Source organism: Pyrus communis, chromosome 2 (genome assembly GCF_963583255.1).
Source record: "Pyrus communis chromosome 2, drPyrComm1.1, whole genome shotgun sequence".
Taxonomy (NCBI): domain Eukaryota; kingdom Viridiplantae; phylum Streptophyta; class Magnoliopsida; order Rosales; family Rosaceae; genus Pyrus; species Pyrus communis.
The window spans coordinates 1,694,746-1,717,126 of record NC_084804.1 but is presented as its reverse complement, the minus strand read 5'-3'; the positions used below and the strand labels follow the sequence as shown (position 1 = coordinate 1,717,126).

The following is a 22,381-nucleotide window of genomic DNA, read 5'->3' as shown; positions in this document are numbered from 1 at the left end:
ACCTCCCACAAGTCTTGACCTTGAAGGTAAGACTCTATACACGTTGCCCACGTGTTATGGTTTTGGTTGTTGAGCTTCTTGATTCCTCCAACAACTTGAAGATCACCCATCGTATCGGCAAGACTTTGACTACACCGAACAAGCTTGAGTGACTACCGTGAAGAGTAATACACTACTCTCGACACAAAGAAGCTCCCTCTCAAGGTTTGTGATAACCCCAACAATAATCTCAAGAAATTTTTTTCTGATGTGGAAGATCAGTCAAAACTGCAACCACGAGCATACTCGGAATTTCAAGAGACTTTACAACCAATGCTCTACCAAGAACGATCCCTGACCGACTTGGCTCTGATACTAATTGTTGAATAAGAAGAGTATCCAAGATAACTCTAATGATCCCAAGAAGAAGAAAATAGAGCACACTCTTAAAGAAAGCTCACAAAACAAACTAATTAGCAAAGCTTTTCTTATTTAGCTCTAGGCTTTGTTTTTCCTTGGATGATATACAATGCTTGAGGACTTGGGTATTTATAGCAAACCAAATGAAAGCTACACCACACACTTACTTCACCTACAACATCCACCTACTTCACCTACAACCTCCACTTACTTCACCAACCTCACACACTTACTTCACCAACCTCACACACTTACTTCACCTACAACATCCACCTACTTCACCTACAATTGACATTGATTCTCAACATGAACTTGGTGCATTGAAGCACACATATAGTCTTAACTGTGCAAACACTATTTTGAACATTCTGAGAGCCCCAAAAATGCGAGGACACTACCAGCTGCATTCTGCTGCTGGCCACATCTCCAATTCGTTCGAAGCTTGTCTCCGTTGCGCCTTGGAAATGGTTACCGTTCCTTCGTGTCTTCGGTTTCCTCTGGTATGCCCCGAACCTGCTTGTGAAAATGTCTCTTAGACAACACCTATATTGTCACTAACTGCCATTTCTACACTGCTCTGTATTTCAAGATCAGAGGACGGTGCTCCAACTGGTCATCCAGATTTCGGACAATGGAAGAACGGAGGCGGGTTTTTCCACAAGTCTGTCTGCATTGACCCAACAGTTTTCATAGAGTTTGGTGCTGTTGTTCATTCAAAATCCGTTGTCGGCGAACATGTTTGTATTGGTTCTGGAGCTGTTGTTGGACCTTCGGTTACAGTCGGGCAATCAACAAAAATTGGGTACTGATCAAATTTTTAACTTGACATTGCCTTGTTAATGTTTTCACTTACTTGATTTTTGATAGGGTAACCACGGTCATAATCTCTGAAGCTACAATGTTGCACTAAGTAATTGCAGCATAGGAGATTCGTGCATAATCCACAATGGCGTATGCATCGGTCAAGATGGTAAGGCCACTTCTCGTAGGCTTTGACTCATTTGGGAATATTGATATGGATCATTCAGCTTAGTTATGATTTAATTTGAATAGTGTTTGATGCGTGGCGATGGAAAATCTGATGTTTGGTGGGATGTTTGTTTAACTACAGGATTTGGATTTATGGTGGATGAGCATGGGAATATGTTAAAGAAGCCTCAAGTTAGTGATGCTTTTATGTACTTGAATTGAAGTCCTTTTGTTTTCTTTCTCTTTCTCTGTGTTTTTGAATATTTTTCTCTGATAATGTTTGAATGCAATCACGATACGTTAGTTCTTTAGGATCAACATGTTCAATTTGGTAGGCAAGAGTGTCTTCATATTTATGACTTGTATGACGATAAGAGGTTATTTATGCATTTGCATCCAATTGTAGAAATTGAAACATCTTATTGTATGTATTTCTTGTTCTTTTCCTCATCCCCAAGGTGCTGAATGCTAGGATTGGAAACCACGTGGAGATTGGTGCAAATACATGCGTTGGCAGGGGCAGGTTAGAAATAGAGCCTTGGATATCAACTGATTTCAGATGCATGGTTATATTTTCTGAATAAGTTTGTACTTGGATTCTGTTAAAGTTTGAATAATAATTTAGAACATTGTTTGGTTTATGCAGTTGGAGAGATACCGTTGTAGGGGATCATTCAAAGATAGACAATTTAGTTCAGGTTAACTTTTGCTTTGTAAGTTCTTGGGTAATTTTCTGGAATATAGTATCCAATTATCCGTTTGTTCGTTTCTTGTAGATTGGTCATAATGTAGTTATTGGGAAGAATTGCATACTTTGTGGACAAGTTGGGATTGCAGGCGCAGTGACGTATGTTCTTTCTATGTCCCCTCTGTATTTTTCTAATTTAGAAAGCCCACCATAACATGATTCACTTTCACTTCAACAACTTAGCCGATGATTCAGAAGATCTACCAAATCTGATGGCTGTCCCTTTTTTATATTGTAGGATAGGGGACTATGTAACTACGGGAGGGAGGGTAGCAGTTCGTGACGATGTTTCCATTATATCAAAGGTATTTTCTTACATACAATGGCCCAATCTAGTAGTAGCCAAAATTAGTCATTGCTTGTTACTTGTTAAAGAACTCAGTACAGGATTTAAATATCATGTGAGTTTTGAAGTTTGATGTTACTTTCTTTTTTAGTTTTTCTACTGATATTTTATTCTTCTTCGTGCTCTCACATTTTTTCATTGATTAACAAATATTTCTGAATATAATTACATGGACTTTGAAGGTACGGCTTGCTGGTATGAGCTGTGTCACGAAAGATATTACAGAACCTGGAGATTACGGCGGCTTCCCTGCTGTAAGCATCATGTTGCACTTTACTTATGAAAAATGAGAATAACAAGAAAAATTGTTTTAAGATATTGAGTACCCAAAATAATGGAGCTGGAACTATGGGTGATTGTTGGATGTTTTGGATATATAAACGACATAATTCTGGTTGCGTTTTAGGTTCCAAGCCATGAGTGGCGAAGACAAGTTACAAACTACAGTTGGACATAAAAAAGAATCATTGTTGCAGATTGTAACAAATTCTGGGACCAATATTCTAATTAACTTGAAACATATAAGTACGTAAAATAACACCACTCAAGTCATACTGGTAGTATATATACAGTATATATGTATATATATGTTATTAAAAATTCTGGAAATTCGAGATTAGGGAGTGCGTGGTAACTAACATTTACCCTATACAAATGACAAGGTGAAAGAAGAGCTGTAAAGATTATAGAATTATCTCTAACGCAGCAAAGTGCCTTTAACGGAAGAGCTTCCAATGATATTAACCTTATTGTCATCGGTCTCAACGAGGAACATCGATGGAAATCGTCAAACCATTGGCTGAGCAATCTTGAGAACGTACTTGATCATGGTGATCAACATATCTCCCTGTAAAGAAGGCTGGTTTCTCAGGTCGGGAAAGACTAATAGTTTCAGTTTTTAACATATGAACAACTGATGACATGGTCGGCCTGTTGTTTGCATCCTCTTGAACACACAATAATCCAATGTGGATGTACCTCAAAAATTCATTTGGACTGCATGAATCTTTTAACAAGGGATCCATCAACTCCAAACCTTTCGTTTCATTCCATAATTGCCAAGCCTGCAATCAATATCTCTCAAGGATGTAAGTCCTCCTCCAGTTTTGATAGCTACATTAATTAAGCTCATGAATATTTTGTATAAGTATTCCAAGCAAGGAACTTACATAACCTATAAGAGTAGGTCCACAATTAGTGCGATGAAAGCCTAAAAAGTTCCTTCTCCCCGTTATGATCTCAAGTAGAAGTACTCCAAAGCTGAAGACATCCGATTTTACTGAATACAACCCTTCCATAGCATATTCTGGAGCCATGTAACCACTAATTGCAGGACCAAAATGGTTGAAATATATAAGAGTTTACATAATGAACATATACTATTCTGTTATCTATTTATAATAGAGGTAAGCACATAAGTTGAAACGACTAATTGGAATGTAAGATTACTAATATTAGATAGAGGTATTTGTATAAGTTGAAACTTACTAAGTGCCAACAATTCTTTTGGTATTTCCTTCAGTTTGATCATCAACTCCAAACATTCTAGCCATCCCAAAATCTGATATTTTCGAATTCATGTTGATGTCTAATAAAATGTTGCTAGCTTTCAAATCACGATGTATAACTCTAAGCCTCGAATCTTCATGAAGATACAAAATTCCTCGAGCAATTCCTCCAATTATCATGGTGCGGCTCAACCAATCTAGTTGTTCTCGTTTTTTATGTTCTGTAAATTTATCAAGTTCAAGTAGTACTTTTTGAAGTTAGGAACTACAAAGAATTATATTTACTGACACAAACATACATGTATAATCATCAAATGATGTTCACATACCAAATAGAAAATAATCAAGGCTTTTGTTGGGCACATATTCATAAACAAGTAAGGTTTCTTCTCCTTCAAGGCAAAATCCTAAAAGCCTGACAAGATTTCTGTGTTGAAGCTTGGCTACCAGTACTACCTCGTTCTTAAATTCTTGTACACCTTGTCCGGAGCTTTTTGACAACCTCTTTACTGCTATTTCTTGTCCATTAGTAAGCATTCCCTGTGATAAGGTATATAGGTACTTTAATTTATCCAACAATTTTGTTGTGATCTAAGCAACATAAAATACTATACAATGTTGGATTAATAGAATGACTCATGAACTAATGCATTATATATTTGTTGGGTTATTACCCTGAAAACTGCACCGAATCCACCTTCGCCTAACTTGTTATCTTCGGAGAACTTATTTGTGGCAGTTTCGAGAGTTTCCAAATCAAATTGCAAGGACTCAGCCGTCCTCATATCTTTTGCATTGCAAAGAAAGTTATGATCATATGCCAGAGACATCAAAATAACTCCAAAATTTCAATTGTAACTTTTAGGTTTCACGAGTTCTTTTCCCTTACCTCGCTGCTTGCCATTTTGATGTTGCAGACCCTCGTCATTCTTCTTTCCTTCTCTTCTGCCCGGAAAGCAGCAGCCCAATGCTACAAGAACTAGAGAGAAAACTAGAAGAGCAATGCCAACATACCCGACAACAATGATAATTGTAGAGAAGTGTTTCCTTTTTCCTGCAGTAAGAACAATAATATGTCATGTTCATTTTCACATACCTTTCACATTCATCAAAACAAAAACGATTAATATTTCATGTTCATTTTTCTGAATACTTATTCTTCCCCTTTATAATACTCATTCTTATCCACTTAATATCTATCTAATGGCTGATAAGATCATAGGTCCTACGTATATCTAAATCTTGATTTAAAAATATAAAAAACGAATTAACAAAAGAACTGTTATTAGTACTCTCATCAGTATACAGTTTCTTCCTCAAATTCTTAGTAGAGAAGAGTGCATGATGACTTTTTTATGTGCACAAGGTACTTTGCCGATAGGTATCATCATTGGGTGGTGAACGTGAATATAGTAGTAGAGTACTAGGAGGAGGAAGAGCCTCTGGCGTGGGAGGATGCTGTGCGACTGTCCAATTGATCGCTTAAAAGAGGGCATCATCGAACCGAACACTACAACTGGGATATAGGAATCGTCCCCCCGGGATACCGTTGAAACTATTCTTCTGCAGCTTTTGCTAGACACCGTTTGAAATCTGAAGCGGAGAGGTCCTGCGTGCACTCCGCAAGGCTGTACAGTCTCATTTGACCCTTTATTGGCAGCCCAGTGGTTAGCTCATGCACACTAGTTGCGACTACCTGGCTATATCCGGTTGGTTTATTATCCCCATACCAATCGCCCGCTGAATGCAAAATGTTCATGGAGAAACATAACGTCTTATTTGAGTAGCGCACCATGCACTCGTCGTACCATATGATAACCTCCTTTCTACCAGGGCAGCGTTGTGCTACCTCCACGTTTGTGATGGCCACGCTCTTTGCAAACGCCGGTAGAGACATCACCGTGACATAGAAACATCCCGTAGGCCTTTTCAGTTGAGCTTCGGCCAGCGGTGGCAGTGTAAAAGCTGGTGTCAGTACGTATTGAAACAAACCGAATACTAGTGCTAGTTGCTTGCATATGTCACAATTATGGTTGTAAACATCACTCTAGCTAAGTACTGGTTAAAGTGATTTTCTCAACCATACTCTAGTCTTTCATACCTCGTCACTCACTTAGGTCTTTTGTCAATCTTTCTTCCTTGTTTCTAGGAACCTCTTTACTTGTTATTAATATTTGTCTTGTCCACTTGTTAGGACTGATTTGGTAGTGAGGTATGGCTGTTAGCCTTCCTCTTGTGATCTTCTTTTCAGCTCTCTATAAGAGTTGCCTTTCACTCTTGTAATGAGAATGAGATATACAATACAAAATTTAAAACCAAAACTCAACATGGTATGAGAGCAAGAACCATATGGTCCTGACTCTGTTCGTTTTTTTTTTTTCCTTCTTCGTTTGCTCATCATCGAAAGAGATGGCAGAATAAATGTTTCTAGTACTGATAGCTCCCCATCTTCACCCTTCAACTTAACTTAAGGGGGTGAGAACAACCTAAATCAACGACTGTGCTCCATGCTACTGAACGAGTTCAACTATCTACCTTGGTCAAGAGTTGTGTCGCTTGCTTTAGGAGGAAGATCAAAACTAGGGTTTATCAATGGAAGCTCGAAGTCTCCAGAATCCACTTCATCAACTTATGATGCATGGCATGCTACTGACCAGCTAGTCATGTCCTGGATACTTTACTTCATAGAGTCAAAGTTGTCTGAGCTCTTCAGCTACTCAGAATCTTCCCTTCTTCTATGGGAGTCTGTCAAAGACATGTATGGTAGCCAAAACAATTCAGTTCACTTTTTTCAACTAAAGAAGAATGTGACTAGTCTGAAGCAAGGTGACCACTCATTTGTTCAACATCTTGGAAGTTCGAAATCCATGTGGAATGAATTCGATACGTACCATCCACACATAACTGATTCTGCTGTGCTTCTGAGAAGACTGATGAAGACAAGGTGTTTCAACTCTTGGCAAGCTTGGGAGCTGAGTATGAAAACCTACGTAGTCATTTGTTAATGACTCCAGAGCTGCCCTCATTTACTGGTGTGTGTCATGCATCCAGAGAGAAGAAACTCGACAAAGGGTGATAAATGTTGAGCCTAAATCCCACTCTGAGGCTAGGGTTTTCACAACCAATCACATCAACTAGTGATAAAGTGATTGGGAAGAAAGCAGGCTGGAAATGTTCTTATTGCAACATGAAAGGGACATTTGAGAGAAAAATGGTGGATCCTACATCTGGAGTTAAAACCTAAGTTTGATAGGGAAGGCCGAATGATCAAAGATGTGAAGGAAGACACTCCAAAAGCCTTTCACTCAACTTGTTCCTCAACTGATAGGATGTCAAATTTCTCAACAAACCTCATTGCCTTGATCAATGAGTTTGTTGTTTTTCTTCAAAAGAAGTAAGAAAGCATTGAGCATAAGGAAATAATGATTGAAAACCTTACTGCAATGCTAGGGAAATTTGCTGGTTTCTTGGCTGACTCGAAGAACACATTGAAAGGCAATATTCCAGGTATAATCAATTTTATTTCCACTGCTCTTAATGCTAATATTACACATGATTTTTGCATTATTGACTTAGGTGCCACTGATCATATAACTAATAAATCCTCTAGTTTACATGAATTTCAAAAACCTAGTGATCCAATTCATGTGTCTGTTGCAAATGGGAAAAGGAAACTTATTCTAGGGAAAGGGAAAGTTAGATTGCTGAATGAGCATACTGATTCCATTGCCCTCTATGTACCTTCCTTTCCTTTTCAGCTCTTGTGCATAGGAAGAATCACTAAAACTTTAGACTATCTTGCCATTTTTTGCCCTCACAATGTTGTGTTTTAGGATCGAGTAACACAGAAGAAGATTGGTGAAAGGTTCTTCTTAAATGGACTTTACTACCTCTCACAGGAGTCCAAATTTTTCAAAAAACTCCGCGTCAACCTAAGTTAAGCTTAGGAAAATCAACTCTGGCACCAACGTCTTGCACATCCCTCTGAACCTATAATGACCAAATTGTTTCCCATTTTTTGTAAAAACACACTTGAGTGTGAAACTTGTCAAATGTTAAAAGCCACTAGGCTTCCTTTTGTTTCCTCTAATTCTAGAACCAGTAGACTTTTTGAGGTTATTCACTCAAATATCTGGGGTCCTTCTTATGTAGAATCCTTTGATAGGTATATATATTATGTTACATTTGTTTGATGCTTTTAAAGACTTTCACAACCTAGTCACAAATTATTTCTCATCTAAGTTATATATATTAAAATCAGATAATGGCACTGAGTACACTTCCAATAACATGAGTAGTTACTTGAGCACTCATGGCATTTTGCATCAAACTAGTTGTGTTGGTACTCCACAACAAAATAGTGTGGCAAAGAGAAAGAATCAAGACTTATTGGAAAAGACTTGACCACTTATGATCCAAATGAATGTTCCCAAGAAATTTTGGTCTGAAGCCCTACTCACTGCCATTTACATCATTAACGAACTGCTAACTCGTGTTTTGAATACTAAATCTCCCTTCGAAGTCATGAAGGGCAGGTATATAGACTTGTCTCACCTCAGGACCTTTGGTTGCACCTGTTATGTGCATATTCAAGCTTCCCATCGTGATAAACTCGACCCTCGAGCTGTCAAATGTGTGTTTATGGGATACTCCAGTTCTCAAAATGGTTACAAAGTATACAATCCTAATACTAGGAAGCTGGCAGTCTTTAGAAATGTTAGATTTGATGAATATTCACCTTATTTCCACAAAGGTTTGGAGACTAATCACAATAGGGAAGATCCTATGGACCTATTTCCATTGCCTACTTCAGCAGAAGTTAATGAAGTCAATCCTGCTCATACCAACACTGAGAATTCTCACCCCATTGAGAGTGTAAGTGGGCATACCTAGCTCCTCAAGACCATTTGAACCTGAACTAACTTAACAAGCTATAAGTGCACCAAGGAGAAATCCTACACAAGATAGACATCCACTAGTAAGGTTGCAAGAGTACACTACTTACACTGCAAGGCATCCTATCTCTGCAACCATTTCTTATCACAGATTCTCACCATCTCATGCTTCTTTTCTTAACAAATTATCCAACACTTTTGAACCAAGGAATTTTCATGAAGCCTCATGCATGCCTGAGTGGCAAGATGTTATGACTCAAGAGCTCCAAGCTCTGAATGACAGCTAGACATGAAGCGTGGTGGATATTCTAAAGGGCAAGAAGGCAGTGGGAAGTAGGTGGATATATAAGACTAAGTTCAACTCCAATGGAAGCATTGAGAGACACAAAGCACAATTAGTAGCTCAAGGTTTTACACAAACATATGGCATTGACTACAAGGAGACCTTTGCTCCAGTTACTAAAATGAATACTGTGAGGATATTGTTATCTGTGGCAATCAATAATACATGGCCCTTATTCCAAGTGGATGTGAAGAATGCATTTCTTCATGGGGAGCTTGAAGAAGAAGTGTACATGAAGTTGCCTCTAGGTCATCCAAGAGAAAAGGAATCCAACAAGGTATATAGACTTCATAAAGCCATATATGGTCTCGAATAGTCCCCTAGAGCTTGGTATTTGAAGCTCAGTTCAGTTTTTGAAGCTGTAAGGTTCCAAAGGAGTCATGCTAACTCTTCCTTGTTTGTTCGAAGTGGTAATACTGGGAAATTAGTGGTACTTCTATATGTTGATGATCTTATTATTACAGGTGATAATGTGAGTGAAATCACAGCTCTTAAGCAATTACTTCATCAAAAATTTGCCATTAAAGACTTGGGGAACTTGAAATACTTTCTTGTAATTGAGGTGGCCACCTCTTCAAAGGGGTTATTCTTGAATAAAGAAAGTATGTTCTAGATCTTCTGGATGAAGCTAACATGATGAAGTGCAAGCCAGCTTGGACACCTCTAGCTAGCAAACTTCAGTTGCATGAAAAAGGTGAACCTCTCTTGGATCCTAGTGTTTATCAGCGAGTGGTTGGGAAACTCATTTATCTCACCACTACTACGCCTGATATTTCTTATTCAATAAGCGTAGCCAGTCAGTTTATGCACTCTTATGCACTAGTTCACTAGGAAATTGTCAAAAGAATACTTCGTTATCTCAAGAGCTCAGTAGGTAGAAGAATACTTATGAAGAATAATGGTTCAAATCACATCATGGCTTACATCGATGCTGATTGGGTTGGAAATGCCATTGATTGAAAGTCTACCACATGTTTTTGCACATTTGTTGGAGGTAATCTTGTCACTTGGAAGAGTAAGAAGCAAACCGTAATTGCTCGGTCCAGTGCAGAAGTTGAGTATAGGGCCATGCTAGTGACAACATGTGAACTTATATGGCTGAAAGGTCTTCTTTCTAATCTCGGTTTCACAAGCAACACTCCAATGTCTTTGTTTTGTGACAACCAAGCTACCATGCACATTGCCTCTAATCCAGTGTTTCATGAGAGGACCAAACATACTGAAGTTGATTGCCATTACATTCGTGCTCAAGTTTAATCCAAGGTGATCAACACGGTGTTTACACGAAGCCACGATCAACTGGCTGATTAGTTCACAAAAGCCCTAGATTCTACTCAATTCCAGCATTTATTGTGCAAGCTTGGATCAATTAATCCCCTTGATCCAGCTTGAGGGGGAGTATTGAAACAAACCGAATACTAGTGCTAGTTGCTTGCATATGTCACAAGTATGGTTGTAAAGCAAATGTCACAAGTATGGTTGTAAACATTACGCTAGCTAAGTATGGGTTAAAGTGATTCTCTCAACCATACTCTAGTCTTCCATATCTTGTCACTCACTTAGGTCTTTTGTCAATCTTTCTTCCTTGTTTCTAGGAACCTCTCTACTTGTTATTAATATTTGTCTTGTCCACTTGTTAGGATTGATTTGGTAGTGAGGTATGGTTGTTAGCCTTCCTCTTGCAGTCTTCTTTTCGGCTCTCTATAAGAGTTGCCTTTCACTCTTGTAATGAGAATGAGATATACAAAACAAAATTTAAAACCAAAACTCAACAGTACATGTGGCGTTGGAGGCAAGGGATTGGACAAGTTGACCGAGATTATATTGCTGGAAGCTATTGGGGTCGGATTCGAATACTTCAGCCAGGGTGAAAGTGGTAGTGTTTCGGCAGTCATGGACGAAGTAACGAACTGCTTTCACTACTCGTGATCAAACTCATGAGAAACAGAAAAGGGATAGTAGACATATTCCTCATCATCTCCCCCCCTTGCCCTTAATTAGAAATGTTGATCTTATATTCAGAAGTTAACAATTAGTTATTATTTCAGGTAATTAGATGGCAATTGTAAGCATGGCTCGTTGACCCTGGAGTCAACCATACTGTGTGATACATGAGAAAAACATGCCACAAAGTCAAAAGTACCACAAGTTTGGCTTCAGCTAGCCAGTGTGGATGCATCGCGAAGTATGTGCTATAGTCCATTACGGAATTGGATTCATTCCGGACCTTGATGTTCGGAGTCTAGAGATCAAACAATCTGGACCACATATTGTGTGACAAAGAAATCGAAATCGTTGGTTTGTGTGAGATAAGTCAGTGAAATGAGTTAATAAAAACCTTTGGTTTCAATTTTTGTAGCTTGAATTGTTTGATCCCTAGGTTCCAGACACTAATGTCCAGAGTGGATCCAATTCCATTACAGCGCGATTAATCATTAATGTCAGTCAGTGCGAAAACAATCACAAGTTGCTGGTCATCGTTGAACCAAAATTTTTTTTTTTTTTTTTTTTTTTTTTTTTTTTTTTTTTTTGTGAAAAGCAGACCGTGCTTTGGTGGGGTATGGCTGGAGTTTGGTTTTTAATTCTATCCGGCATTTCCATCAATTTTGATCGATTTACAATCTATTAAATTTCAGCTTCTTAGAAATTGATTCATTGGAAACTTTGAACATGATTTGCATTATAAAATCAATTGGTACCTTTAGGTGCAGGAGGAGGAAGAGCCTTCGGTGCAGTCGCCGGTGCTGAGGTGGCGTTTTGGAGGTAAAAGGGATAAATTTCAAACCTAATGTTACAACTCGGCATCAAAACTCGTCCCCCTACACTTCCCTCACAACAGCTCGGCAATAGCGCCACGGCAAGCTTTAAACACCGGTTGCAATCCACTGCAGACAGATCCCATGTGCACTGTGCGAGGCTGTACACAGAAAGAAACCTACTGATATTTGCCTGTTTCGTTGCAAACTTGTTGGCAGTAACAGTAGCCTCGGTGACCACCTCGTTCATACTCTCCCCCAGCACCTGGTTGAACCGATTCCATTCGGTTGCATTCTGCGTGTTCCGCCAGTTGACTATCGGCGATTCACACAAGGTGGATAAGGACTCGTTTGAGTAGCGTAGCATGCAGTAGTCGTACCATACAATTACATTTATTCGCGAGGGACAGCGTTGAGCTGCCATTATGCTTGCGGCAGTCACGCAATCTTTGCAAATGTCGGTAGAGACATATCCTTGGCAGAGAAAGAGGCCGTAGGCCTTTTCCGTAGAATTTAAGCCCACCGTGAAGTTGTAAAAGCCGGTGTCATGGGCAGCGGGAGAGGTAAGGGTGTTGAGGACTTTGTTGAGATTGGATTGGAAGCTATCGGTGGAGGGAGAGTACCAGCCTGTGTCGGAGGTGAAAGTGTTTGTGTTTGGGCAGATAATGTCTAAAAATTCACCAGTTTCATTACTGGTGATCAAACTGAGCGAACTAAGCATGGAGAGAATCAACAAAAGGATCATGGACATCTTCATCAGCATCCCCCCTTGCTCTTAATTAATTAGGATTCTTAAGGTTTTAAATATCAGTTTTTTATGAAAATATCGATATTATAATTTACAAAAACAACGATGGATAATTGTTATATATTTGCTTTTGGTGAAGATGAAAATTGCAAAAGACTTTGACTCAAGACAACACCAGCGTTGGCCCTAGAGTGAACAGCAATGTATGTTGTACAAGGGGGACCACAAAGTAAAATTTCCTAGCTAGCTCTTGTTTTTCTCTTTTTATGCATAGAAATATGAAAGTAAAAGAGTCTAGGTCAGTTAAAAGATAAACATTATAATAATTTATAAAAGTTTAAGCTACACCTTATATTGTCAATTGATTTTATGATAAACTTTGTAAAGACTCATTAAATTCCCTGTGTTGAAGAGTTTCCCACTCTTGTTCCTGTGTTGGAAGAGTTTCCCACTCTTGTTCCTGTGTTGAAAAGTATCCCACTCTTGTGTTGTGACCAACTGTGTTGATTAAATTCCCTGTGTTGAATAGTATCCCACTCCTGTGTTGTGATCAACTGCGTTGGAAAGAAATACAAAGATATAGTTCCAAAAAAGAAAAAATAAGAAAGAAAGAAAGAAAAGATACAGTTAACTAACAGAGTTGCCACAAACACTCTCTTAGGCCTGATTTTTTGTCGGATCAGATCAAAAATATGTGTCCAATTCCAATCCAAAAAGTTTTGGAAACGCCTATCATTTCCAATCTTGGAATCGGAATTTCAAAATTTCATAAACTCATTCCAAGTTTGGTATTTTCGGAATTGTATTATTTTAGAATTTCAAACTTATGGGAGTTGTATGACTTCATCTATACCAAGATAAAAAATAGGAAAAATTCCAAAAATGACCGATTTTCTTAATCTTAGGATTGAAATAGAACAAACTTAATATGCACAGAGCATGCACACATCATGCACAACAATAAGACATAAATAAGATTTTGCCTACAACTGAAAATGACCTAATTGCCCTCGTATATAGATGGGTTATTTCCTCCCATTTTCTGATTTCTCTCTCTACTCTCTCTCGAAAGAACCCTAACGATGCACTCACCCTTTAACACCCCACCTCACCCGCGGTAACCCTTTCTCTCTCACCAATGGCCATCCTTTCACCAATTCCCTCTCTCATCTCTTTTCAAACTAGTAACCCAAGATTCATATCGCATCTAACTTTTGGGTGGCAGTACAATTCCCAACTCACAATCCTTAAAGCTTGGTATGTAATGGATAATAATTCATCCACCAAAGCTCTCATAAAAGTAGCAAGTGAAGAGTGCACTTCCAAACTCATGACCTTCTTGCCAATTTCTTTTAACTTCTTGGTTTCAAGTCATGATGGGATTAGATGAATCAACATGAGCCAAAGCCCACTACGAGTGAAGCGGGTTTCTTTACGATATTTGGGAAATAATTTTTTTAAGGTTTGTTTATGGGTTTTGATTTCAAAGTGCAATATTTATGAGTATTAATTTTTGGGTTCGTATGTTTTATTGCTGTTAGGTTTCTTGGCTTTGCCTATATTTTGTGAATTCCTATGTTCTATGACTAGGGTCAAATATTTCTTGGCTTTGCCTTCAATTTTCTAGAAAACTATACACTATATGCACATGAGATGCACATCACATGCACATGATATGCTCACAAATCTGAGCTCAAAACCCAAAAACCCAAAGCTCACATCTCTTACTTTGAAATCAAAAAAATGAAGTCCTCACACCTCTCACTTTGAAATCAGAAAAATGAAGTCATCACTTGTGAGTTTTTACATTTTATATGTGAGTATTTTCATTATTTCGCTTTTGTGCATGGTGTAAGGGTGGGCACTTGGAATAGAAACACAAATCGAATCGGACTACATCGAACGATTTGGTTTTGCAGTTTTGAAACGGTTGCAATTTCGAAACCGAACCGTGGCAAAGAAAACAGTTTGGTTTCAGTTTTGGGTTTTTGAAACCGCACCGAAACTGAAACCTCACCATATATTGAATGTTTTTGCTGCAGTTTTGCTCAATTGTTGTTGCTGTTTTTGCTAAACTTGTGGGATTCTGGACAAGTCCTTATGTTATGAGAGTGCAAATTGCTTCGGCAGATAAGGGAGTCCATTACCTCTATTTGGAAGAAGAACATCTTATCCATAAAAACAAGAGCCCTTTGCTTCTCAAAGTCAACCCAGTGCACCAGAAAGTTCTTGTCCTCATTCACAACAATATTGGCGCGGCTCAATCAGATTCAGGAGACCAACCACAACAGACGTTCCTACGTACATGTAAATGCAGCAGTAAGCAGTAAGTAGTCTTCTTCTCTGAGTGAAACTAGGCCACCATCACAATAACTATTTCAATAAGGTAATTATATATACACATAACACTATATTTTTCTTGCATGCTGCATCAACTATATATAGAATTATTTAGCAAATGAAGAAAACAAAGAAGTTGAAGAGGACTGACTGCTGAGGATGATATATTTATTGACAATGATGATGGTGAAATTGAGGGCAGATGGTGTAGTGAAAGCAATGAGACGAAAATTGGGGATGGCATGGATCAATATTTAAGGAAGGAAGAGATAGAGAGTGAGAGAAGCATATTGCAGTTGCAGGGTGCTGGTGGTGCATTAAAAACCTGCAAATAGGTATATATTTTAAATTGTACATTTTTTTTTCTCCAAAATCGAACCGAAACCGTTTGAAACCGTATCGAACCGAACCAAACAGTTTGGTTTCATTTCTGTTTTGGCTTCAAACCGCATCGCAAAAAATTTCGGTTTCTGTTGCGGTTTCACTCAAAGCTGCACTGGATCGCATTGTACCCACCCCTAGCATGGTGTGCATGGATGGTTCCTATTTCAGCCATAACATTAAGAAAATGAGTCATTTTTGACAATTTCCCTAAAAGATATGCCATCTCCGATTTTATTGTTCTCAAATACTCATTTGTTCATATGTAATACATTCAAGGGAGTTGTAATTGACAAAATAGTTACATATTTGAGTACATTGTATTACAAATTCAAAGTCAATAGTACATAATTAAGTGTATGTAATAGAGTTATGTATGTTTTGGAATTTCGGATTGGATTCCGAATATTAAATAATTCCAATTCCTATCCAATTTTTTTTCTTCTTGGATTTTGGAATTTTAGTTTTGGATTTGTATCCGACGGAATATTTTGAAACATTTTTGCTCATAATTGGTTGGAATCTAATTATATTATATTATATATACTACAACTCAGTTGCAGTTACTATTCATTAACAGTAAAATGGCGAAAATGCCCCTTATTTTTGTCTTCCTCTTTGTTTTAATGCTGAGTTTCTACAGTAATATGACTGTTTTGTACTTTTGGTTCTACGTGTCTTTCATCCTCTTTGCTTTGGCTTTGATTGTTCTAGATGTTTTTCATCGCCGTTTTGCCCTTTTGTTTCCATTTTCTCTGCTGACTTCCCCTCGCATGTTTCCCTGCATCCTGTCGCGATCTCGCATTCGATTCCAACAAGTGCGATCAATCTCGCCCCTCAATTCCCTTCATAATCCTCATTTTCCACGCCTCTGCGTTCTCTCATAATCACCGTTTTTCTCTCTCTCACCACTTCATCCTTAACAAATCTCAACCGCAGCCACATTACAAACCCATCTGGACGGAAAACCCATGAAGAAATCTTGGTCGTCGGCTGACAACCGGACTACAACAACATCTTGACTCACCCTAGCATCAGCAGATTCCAGCTTCAAACCCTCTTCGACCCTTTTACCCAAAAGCTCTCTCACCAATTTGTCATCAGGTAAGATAGTGGAGTTATTTGGCATTTGATTGAAGTTTTCTTTGCATAAAAGAAGAAAACAAACTCAAACCCTCAAACTAACATATAAAATTCTACAAATTCTCTCACACTTCATCGAATCGATCTCAAGTGTTAAGGTTTTAGGGTTTTGATCTTCAAATTTCGGCGAATTGTTTCCGTTTGAACACCGGCGACAAAATATGTTGTTTGGTTGTCGAGAAAATATGTAAAAATGTATATTCTTCTCAACATATTTAGATAATTTCGTAGGATAAATTCGTCCATGCACCTTAAAATTTTATGTTTGATCGGTATATGTTTTCATAATTAGATCGTATCAAGCTCCATTCATGTCCATTTCTATTCCTAAGAGCTCGTCTTCTGTCGATGGCAACAATGGAGACTAGGCCTGAAGCCAAACCAGAACCAAAAGAAATTGAAGAGAGTTCTAAACCTCTTCTCAAATACAAGGTAATTAAAACTAAAATATCTTTTTTATGAACACCAATCAGCTTCTTTGCCCGCTAGGTCCATTGTTCTTCATTTCGCATGTCTTTATAGAGATTTAATACTCCTCAATTTGGGGTTTCTGTGTTGTAGATTTTGCAACAGCAGTTGCATAGGAAGCAAGGAAGTTGTTAGTAATAGAGAGGGTGAAGGTTGCTCCACTAAGGCCATGGAAATAAGGGTAAATGTCAAATATACCTCAATTTATCATACTGAACTCTACTTCTGCCGAACCTCAGCAATAATAGCTACAGCATACATATAATATACATAATATATATATATATATATATATATATGATATTATATGATTAAGCCTTGAGAATTGCATATTTGTAAACTATGAGTAGAGTTTTCCAAGCGCATTTACTTCGGGTGAATACATTGTTGTTCATTCTGGCTGTCTTTCCAAAATCAAGCCCCTTACTCAATTGGACAAAGTTTGCATCGTTAGTTGTGCCATACCAACAGATTTGGTGTCATACTCAAGTAACTCAATGCTTTAGAGCCTTGAATTATGCATCCTCAACTGATACTACATATTGAATCGTTTGCATTATACTGAATATTTTGTTTTTTAATATCAGGTTTGAGTTCCCCTCTCAATGTAGCAAAACAAAAAATTATCCTCAGTTGTTGTTCATTGGCCTCGCTGTCAGTTTGGACAAACTTTGTTGATCCCAAATTCTTTGTTCTAATAAATTGCATTTATTTTCTTTTCTGTATTTATACTGATACATGCATGATCTAGGCTACTAAAGGAAGAAGAATTTATAAGGCGCCACTGAGTATTGGGGTGGATTCGGTGGACTTGAAGCCCAAGAGGTTTGACAAAGGTATTTATTTTTTATTTTTGACGTTTGGATTTGGTTTAATAGGTAATTTAGTGGGAAAACATAAAAACATATTTTTGCTTAAACATTCTTTCCCTGGCCATAACTAAGAAATTCGGAGTAAATGAATTTGTGAATTCGAGTGACAATGACAAACAAGTGCACGAGATGAAAAATGATTCGCTATTGTTATTATGTGTTGGACATGAATCAACATTGATAGTTAAGTTGTAACTTTAACTTACATTTTTATTTTCTTCTACTTCTCATCTACCCAAGTCTACAATGTACATACAGCTAAGGAAAAGACCAAGACATCAACCAGTGCCGAAGTTCCTGATAAGAGTAATTGCAGATAGCACTACAATTTTAAGCTTGATGTTGGTATGTGATTTCCACTCCATCTCATCTCTTTTTTTTTTTTTTTTTGGTAATGTTAGTTTAATTTTCAAACATTTTGTACATATCAAGTAATTCTCCATATAATTAAATAATGACCTTTTTTTTTTTTGTGTCTCTTTTTCGCTCGTCCGTCTATTCATTGGTTAAATAGATTGAAAAATTTTAGTTTTTTATATTGAATTCTTACTGATTCCAATTCTTAATATATAGCAAGAGAAACATTCTGGACAAAGCAAAAAATAACATGATGACCAAGAAAACGATGGTCATTCCCAAACAGGCAAGACCAAAAGATTGACCAGGAAAAATCATAAACACTGAGCAGATGTGCGGTGCCAAGCTTCTGATATGGACATGCATATTTTTCGTATTTGAAGGATTTTGATGCTATGAACTTCTGTGCATGAATGTAGCTTTCACAGCATCTCTATCTTTACAACAGTGAGGAATTGCACACTACCAATCTCCATCTTATGTATATAAATTTAACTTCAATAAATTCTGTTTTCTGTATGTACATATCATCAAAATATTTTAAACACCCGCAACAACGCGCGAACACTTTTACTAATTGTACATATACTAAAATTCAATTTTCTGGCACTCTTCGTTAAAAGTAAAAGGACGAAAATACCCTCGACTTCTTCTTTGCTCTGTGTACTGTTTCCACTTTTCTACAGTGGAAAGTCGGCTATGCTCTTCCCAGCCACGCGTCTTTCATCGTTTGTTTCTCTGCTTGGACCGCATCTTTTTCGCTTTTACCCTTCCTCTTCGTTTTTCACCACATTACCCTCTTCGTCAGCCCGTCTTTTGCTCTCAAATCCCTTCTTTTACTTTCGCAAAATAGTCTCACAAGAGATCCTGCGTTTGAATTTTTTTTTTTTTTTTTTTTTTTTGTGGATTTGGTTTCCAGTCTCTCCCGGTATTGAATCCTTTGCTATTCGGCGTTTTGTTCTCATCTTGCCATCGTCGGGGCAAGAACTTTAAGGTTAGTTTGTTCTCAATGTTCCTCATTTTGCTATCTCTAGGCCAAGAAATTTAAGCTCTTTGTTTTTGTTTTTGCTGCGGATCTGCAGGTTGGGACAAATTTTTTGTGAAATTATTGACAAAGAAATTATATTGAACTTGGGTAAGTTTTAGAACAACTACGAGTAATTTTCGATTCTCAGTTTGTATTTGTTTGAAAAAAAAACCCAGAAAATTGGTTCTCTCTGTGTTCTCAATTGATTCAAAGCATAGCATTGGAAAAAATATGTAATTATTGGGGGTTTTTGTTTTTGGTGGATTTAGAATTTTGTCTAAGTTTTATTATATTGGAGTTGAATTTGGTTGCTCCTTGGCTGTGGGGACTGGGGAGAGAGGTCTGGCGCGTCATTTGGCGAATAAGGGTTGGGGGAAGAGACGGGTGTAAGGAGTGCGGTTGCGGATGTGAACTATCAATTTTCTATCTTTTCAATTTCTACAGAGCACCCATTTCCTTCCTGCAAATGGGTCTTACAAACTTCCACTCGGTTCTATCAATTTTGTTAGAATCAACAATTCTGTGGAGCATTTTTGCAGTGAATTTCTGCGACCCATTTGCCTAATTAGTTTGCAATTATATGGTATTTTAAAAAAGTTCAAAAATTAACTCACACATTCTCCACAAGCACCTGATTCTTCAAAATTTTCCAAAAATGGAGAACTGAATCACCCAATTTTCTTAATTAAAGAAAATAAAAAAAAATCAGTTTTCTTTTAGGTCAAATTCGAAGAGCCAATGAAGAAGTAAGTGAATTTTCTCAGAGAGAGCGCAGCGGGGGACTGGCCTCTAAACAGCAAAAGCAGAAACGAATCACTTGATTTTTAAACTGCAATGATCAGGAATCTTAAAAACTAAGCAGTTTTTCTGAATGTGTTTTCTTTATGGATGTGATATCCACATATCTTATTTTACTTCTCACGCATCTTTTTAATTTTCGATCATTGGATCGGATGAATTGAAGAAGATCAATGGACATAAATTATCAAGGCTGTGTGAGAAGTAAAATGAGATGTGTGAATAACACATCTCTTTCTTTTATCTTTTGGTTAAAAAATACATCAGATTAAAGTTTAAGATGAAGAATTCCATTTACTCAGAATCCGACAATTATTTCTTCCACGAGACCCAACTTTAAAAGTCTTTGTGTGAATTGTTAATCTAACTTTTGATTTTGAGATAAGATTCCTGCTTAAAAGATAATAATTGTTCAAAAAGTGAGTTAAAAGGCTTTGTGTGAATTATCTACCTAGCTTTTGATTTTGAGATAAGATTCGTGCTTAAAAGATAATAATTGTTCAAAAAGTGAGTGTGAGATTGTAGAATTATTAGTGAGACGGGCCATACGGTCCATTTTCAACAACATCGATATTATTCTAACTTGATAATTACCACATGCACAATCCGTCAGATGTGGGGTTTTATCACAAAAAGCTTCGGTATTAGTTATAGTGGAGTTAGGATATTTAAACTATTACTTATCTTTTACTACGATCGATGTGGGATTCAACACGTCCTCTCACGTGGGACCCAATTAGTGGGTCATACGTGGGAGATCCACACATTGGCAATCACATGGAGCCAAGGGGACTCATTCTACACGCGAGGCCAAGGGACCCACTATCATGGCGCGGGGTCAAGGGACCCATCCATCACATGGCAATACAGTACGGGCCTACTTCTTGGTTCTGATACCATGTAGAATTATCAGCGAAATGGGTCATACGGCCCACTTCCAACAACATCGATATGCAAACCTTGCACGTTTTGTCCATCCACCCCTCCTCCACGTATTGCCCATCCACTCATTTCAAGTAAAAAACAATTATCCAAATTAGCAAAATTATTTCAACAAATATTTTTAAAGAAAATACACACAAACACGACCAATTACAAAATAAAACTTAAATGCATTAAAAAATAGTTTTTTTTATTGAGTGTTTAGTGTAGGTTTAACAATTTCTTATATGATCCGTTTATTTGACATGAAACGATATAAAAAGGGAAAATTAGAATGCCCTACATATTTTCTATAGTTGTTAGATTAAACATTCATCCCTTTTAAAGATTTGATTAAGGCGCTTTGATCAATTGTCATCTCAATAATTTTCTATTTATTTAATTTCCATGTCATTAATTTAAATGCATTTATATAGAGGCATAAAATAACTTAGCAACTAATTACCTATAATATAGGAATTTAATTTCGTCAATCCCTTCTACGCATTAAATGATATTTTTTTAATAAAATAAAATAAAATTTTAATTAACTAATTCCTCATTTCCTTATTATAAGTATTTTAAAAAAAAAATTTCTCCTTCTATTAAAAATGTCTCAATAAAAAGTCTTCATCACATATTTTTTTTCACATATAGATATATAAAAAAATATACTTAAAACTTATGGTACATTTGAGAACAAAAATATTGACTTTTAGTACGTTTAGATTTCAAATGTACCGAGAAACCAAATGTACCAAAAATTCAAATGTACCATAAAACCAAATGTAACTATTGTTATGTAATCCTTTTGGTACGTTTAGATTTCAAATATACAGATAAACCAAATGTACCAAAATTTCAAATGTACTATAAAACCAAATGTGCCCATTGTCAAGTAACCCTTTTGGTACATTTAGATTCCAAATATACCAAAAGACCAAATGTACAAAAAATCTCAATTGTACCACAAAACCAAAATGTCTCTATCAGATAACCCTTTTTGGTATATTTACATTTCAAATGTACCGAGAAATACAAAAAATCAAATCCACTATAAAACTAAATGTGTCCATATTATAGGTAACTAGATGTAGCTATATAATCGAACAAATCTTTATTATGTGTTGGGTCTTCTAAATAATAAAATCTGACAATTTTTTTTATAAATATTCTACTATATTCACAAAAAAAGTAAAAATTATAACAAACAATAAAAAAAAATGCATAGAGATGGATAATAAATGCATAAATATAGGGATAATAGGAAGAAGAAAAAAAAATGAAATGTTCAGGAGAAGTCATGAAAACTAAAATTCTAAGTAAAATTGAACTTATGTGAAAAACTAAAATTAATAACCA

At 36.9% G+C, this 22,381-nt stretch overlaps 1 protein-coding gene and 2 pseudogenes across 1 annotated transcript; 1 reads left to right on the top strand and 2 right to left on the bottom strand.

Moving 5' to 3' along the window:
* The first annotated feature begins 705 nt into the window (after positions 1-705).
* On the top strand, positions 706-2,973 carry LOC137721042 (probable UDP-3-O-acylglucosamine N-acyltransferase 2, mitochondrial; annotated as a pseudogene).
* Positions 2,755-11,186, bottom strand: LOC137727126 (cysteine-rich receptor-like protein kinase 15; annotated as a pseudogene).
* A 572-nt stretch (positions 11,187-11,758) lies between these two features.
* Positions 11,759-12,787, bottom strand: LOC137727128 (cysteine-rich receptor-like protein kinase 25). Its single transcript, XM_068466063.1, has one exon. It carries the CDS (start codon positions 12,725-12,727, stop codon positions 11,897-11,899), a length of 831 nt encoding a protein of 276 aa, XP_068322164.1. The 5' UTR covers positions 12,728-12,787; the 3' UTR covers positions 11,759-11,896.
* Between the last annotated feature and the right edge of the window lie 9,594 nt (positions 12,788-22,381).

Coding starts and splice junctions, on each gene's coding strand:
- LOC137727128 (XM_068466063.1), bottom strand. CDS start 12,727: ATGCTGATGAAGATGTCCATGATCCTTTTGTTGATTCTCTCCATGCTT.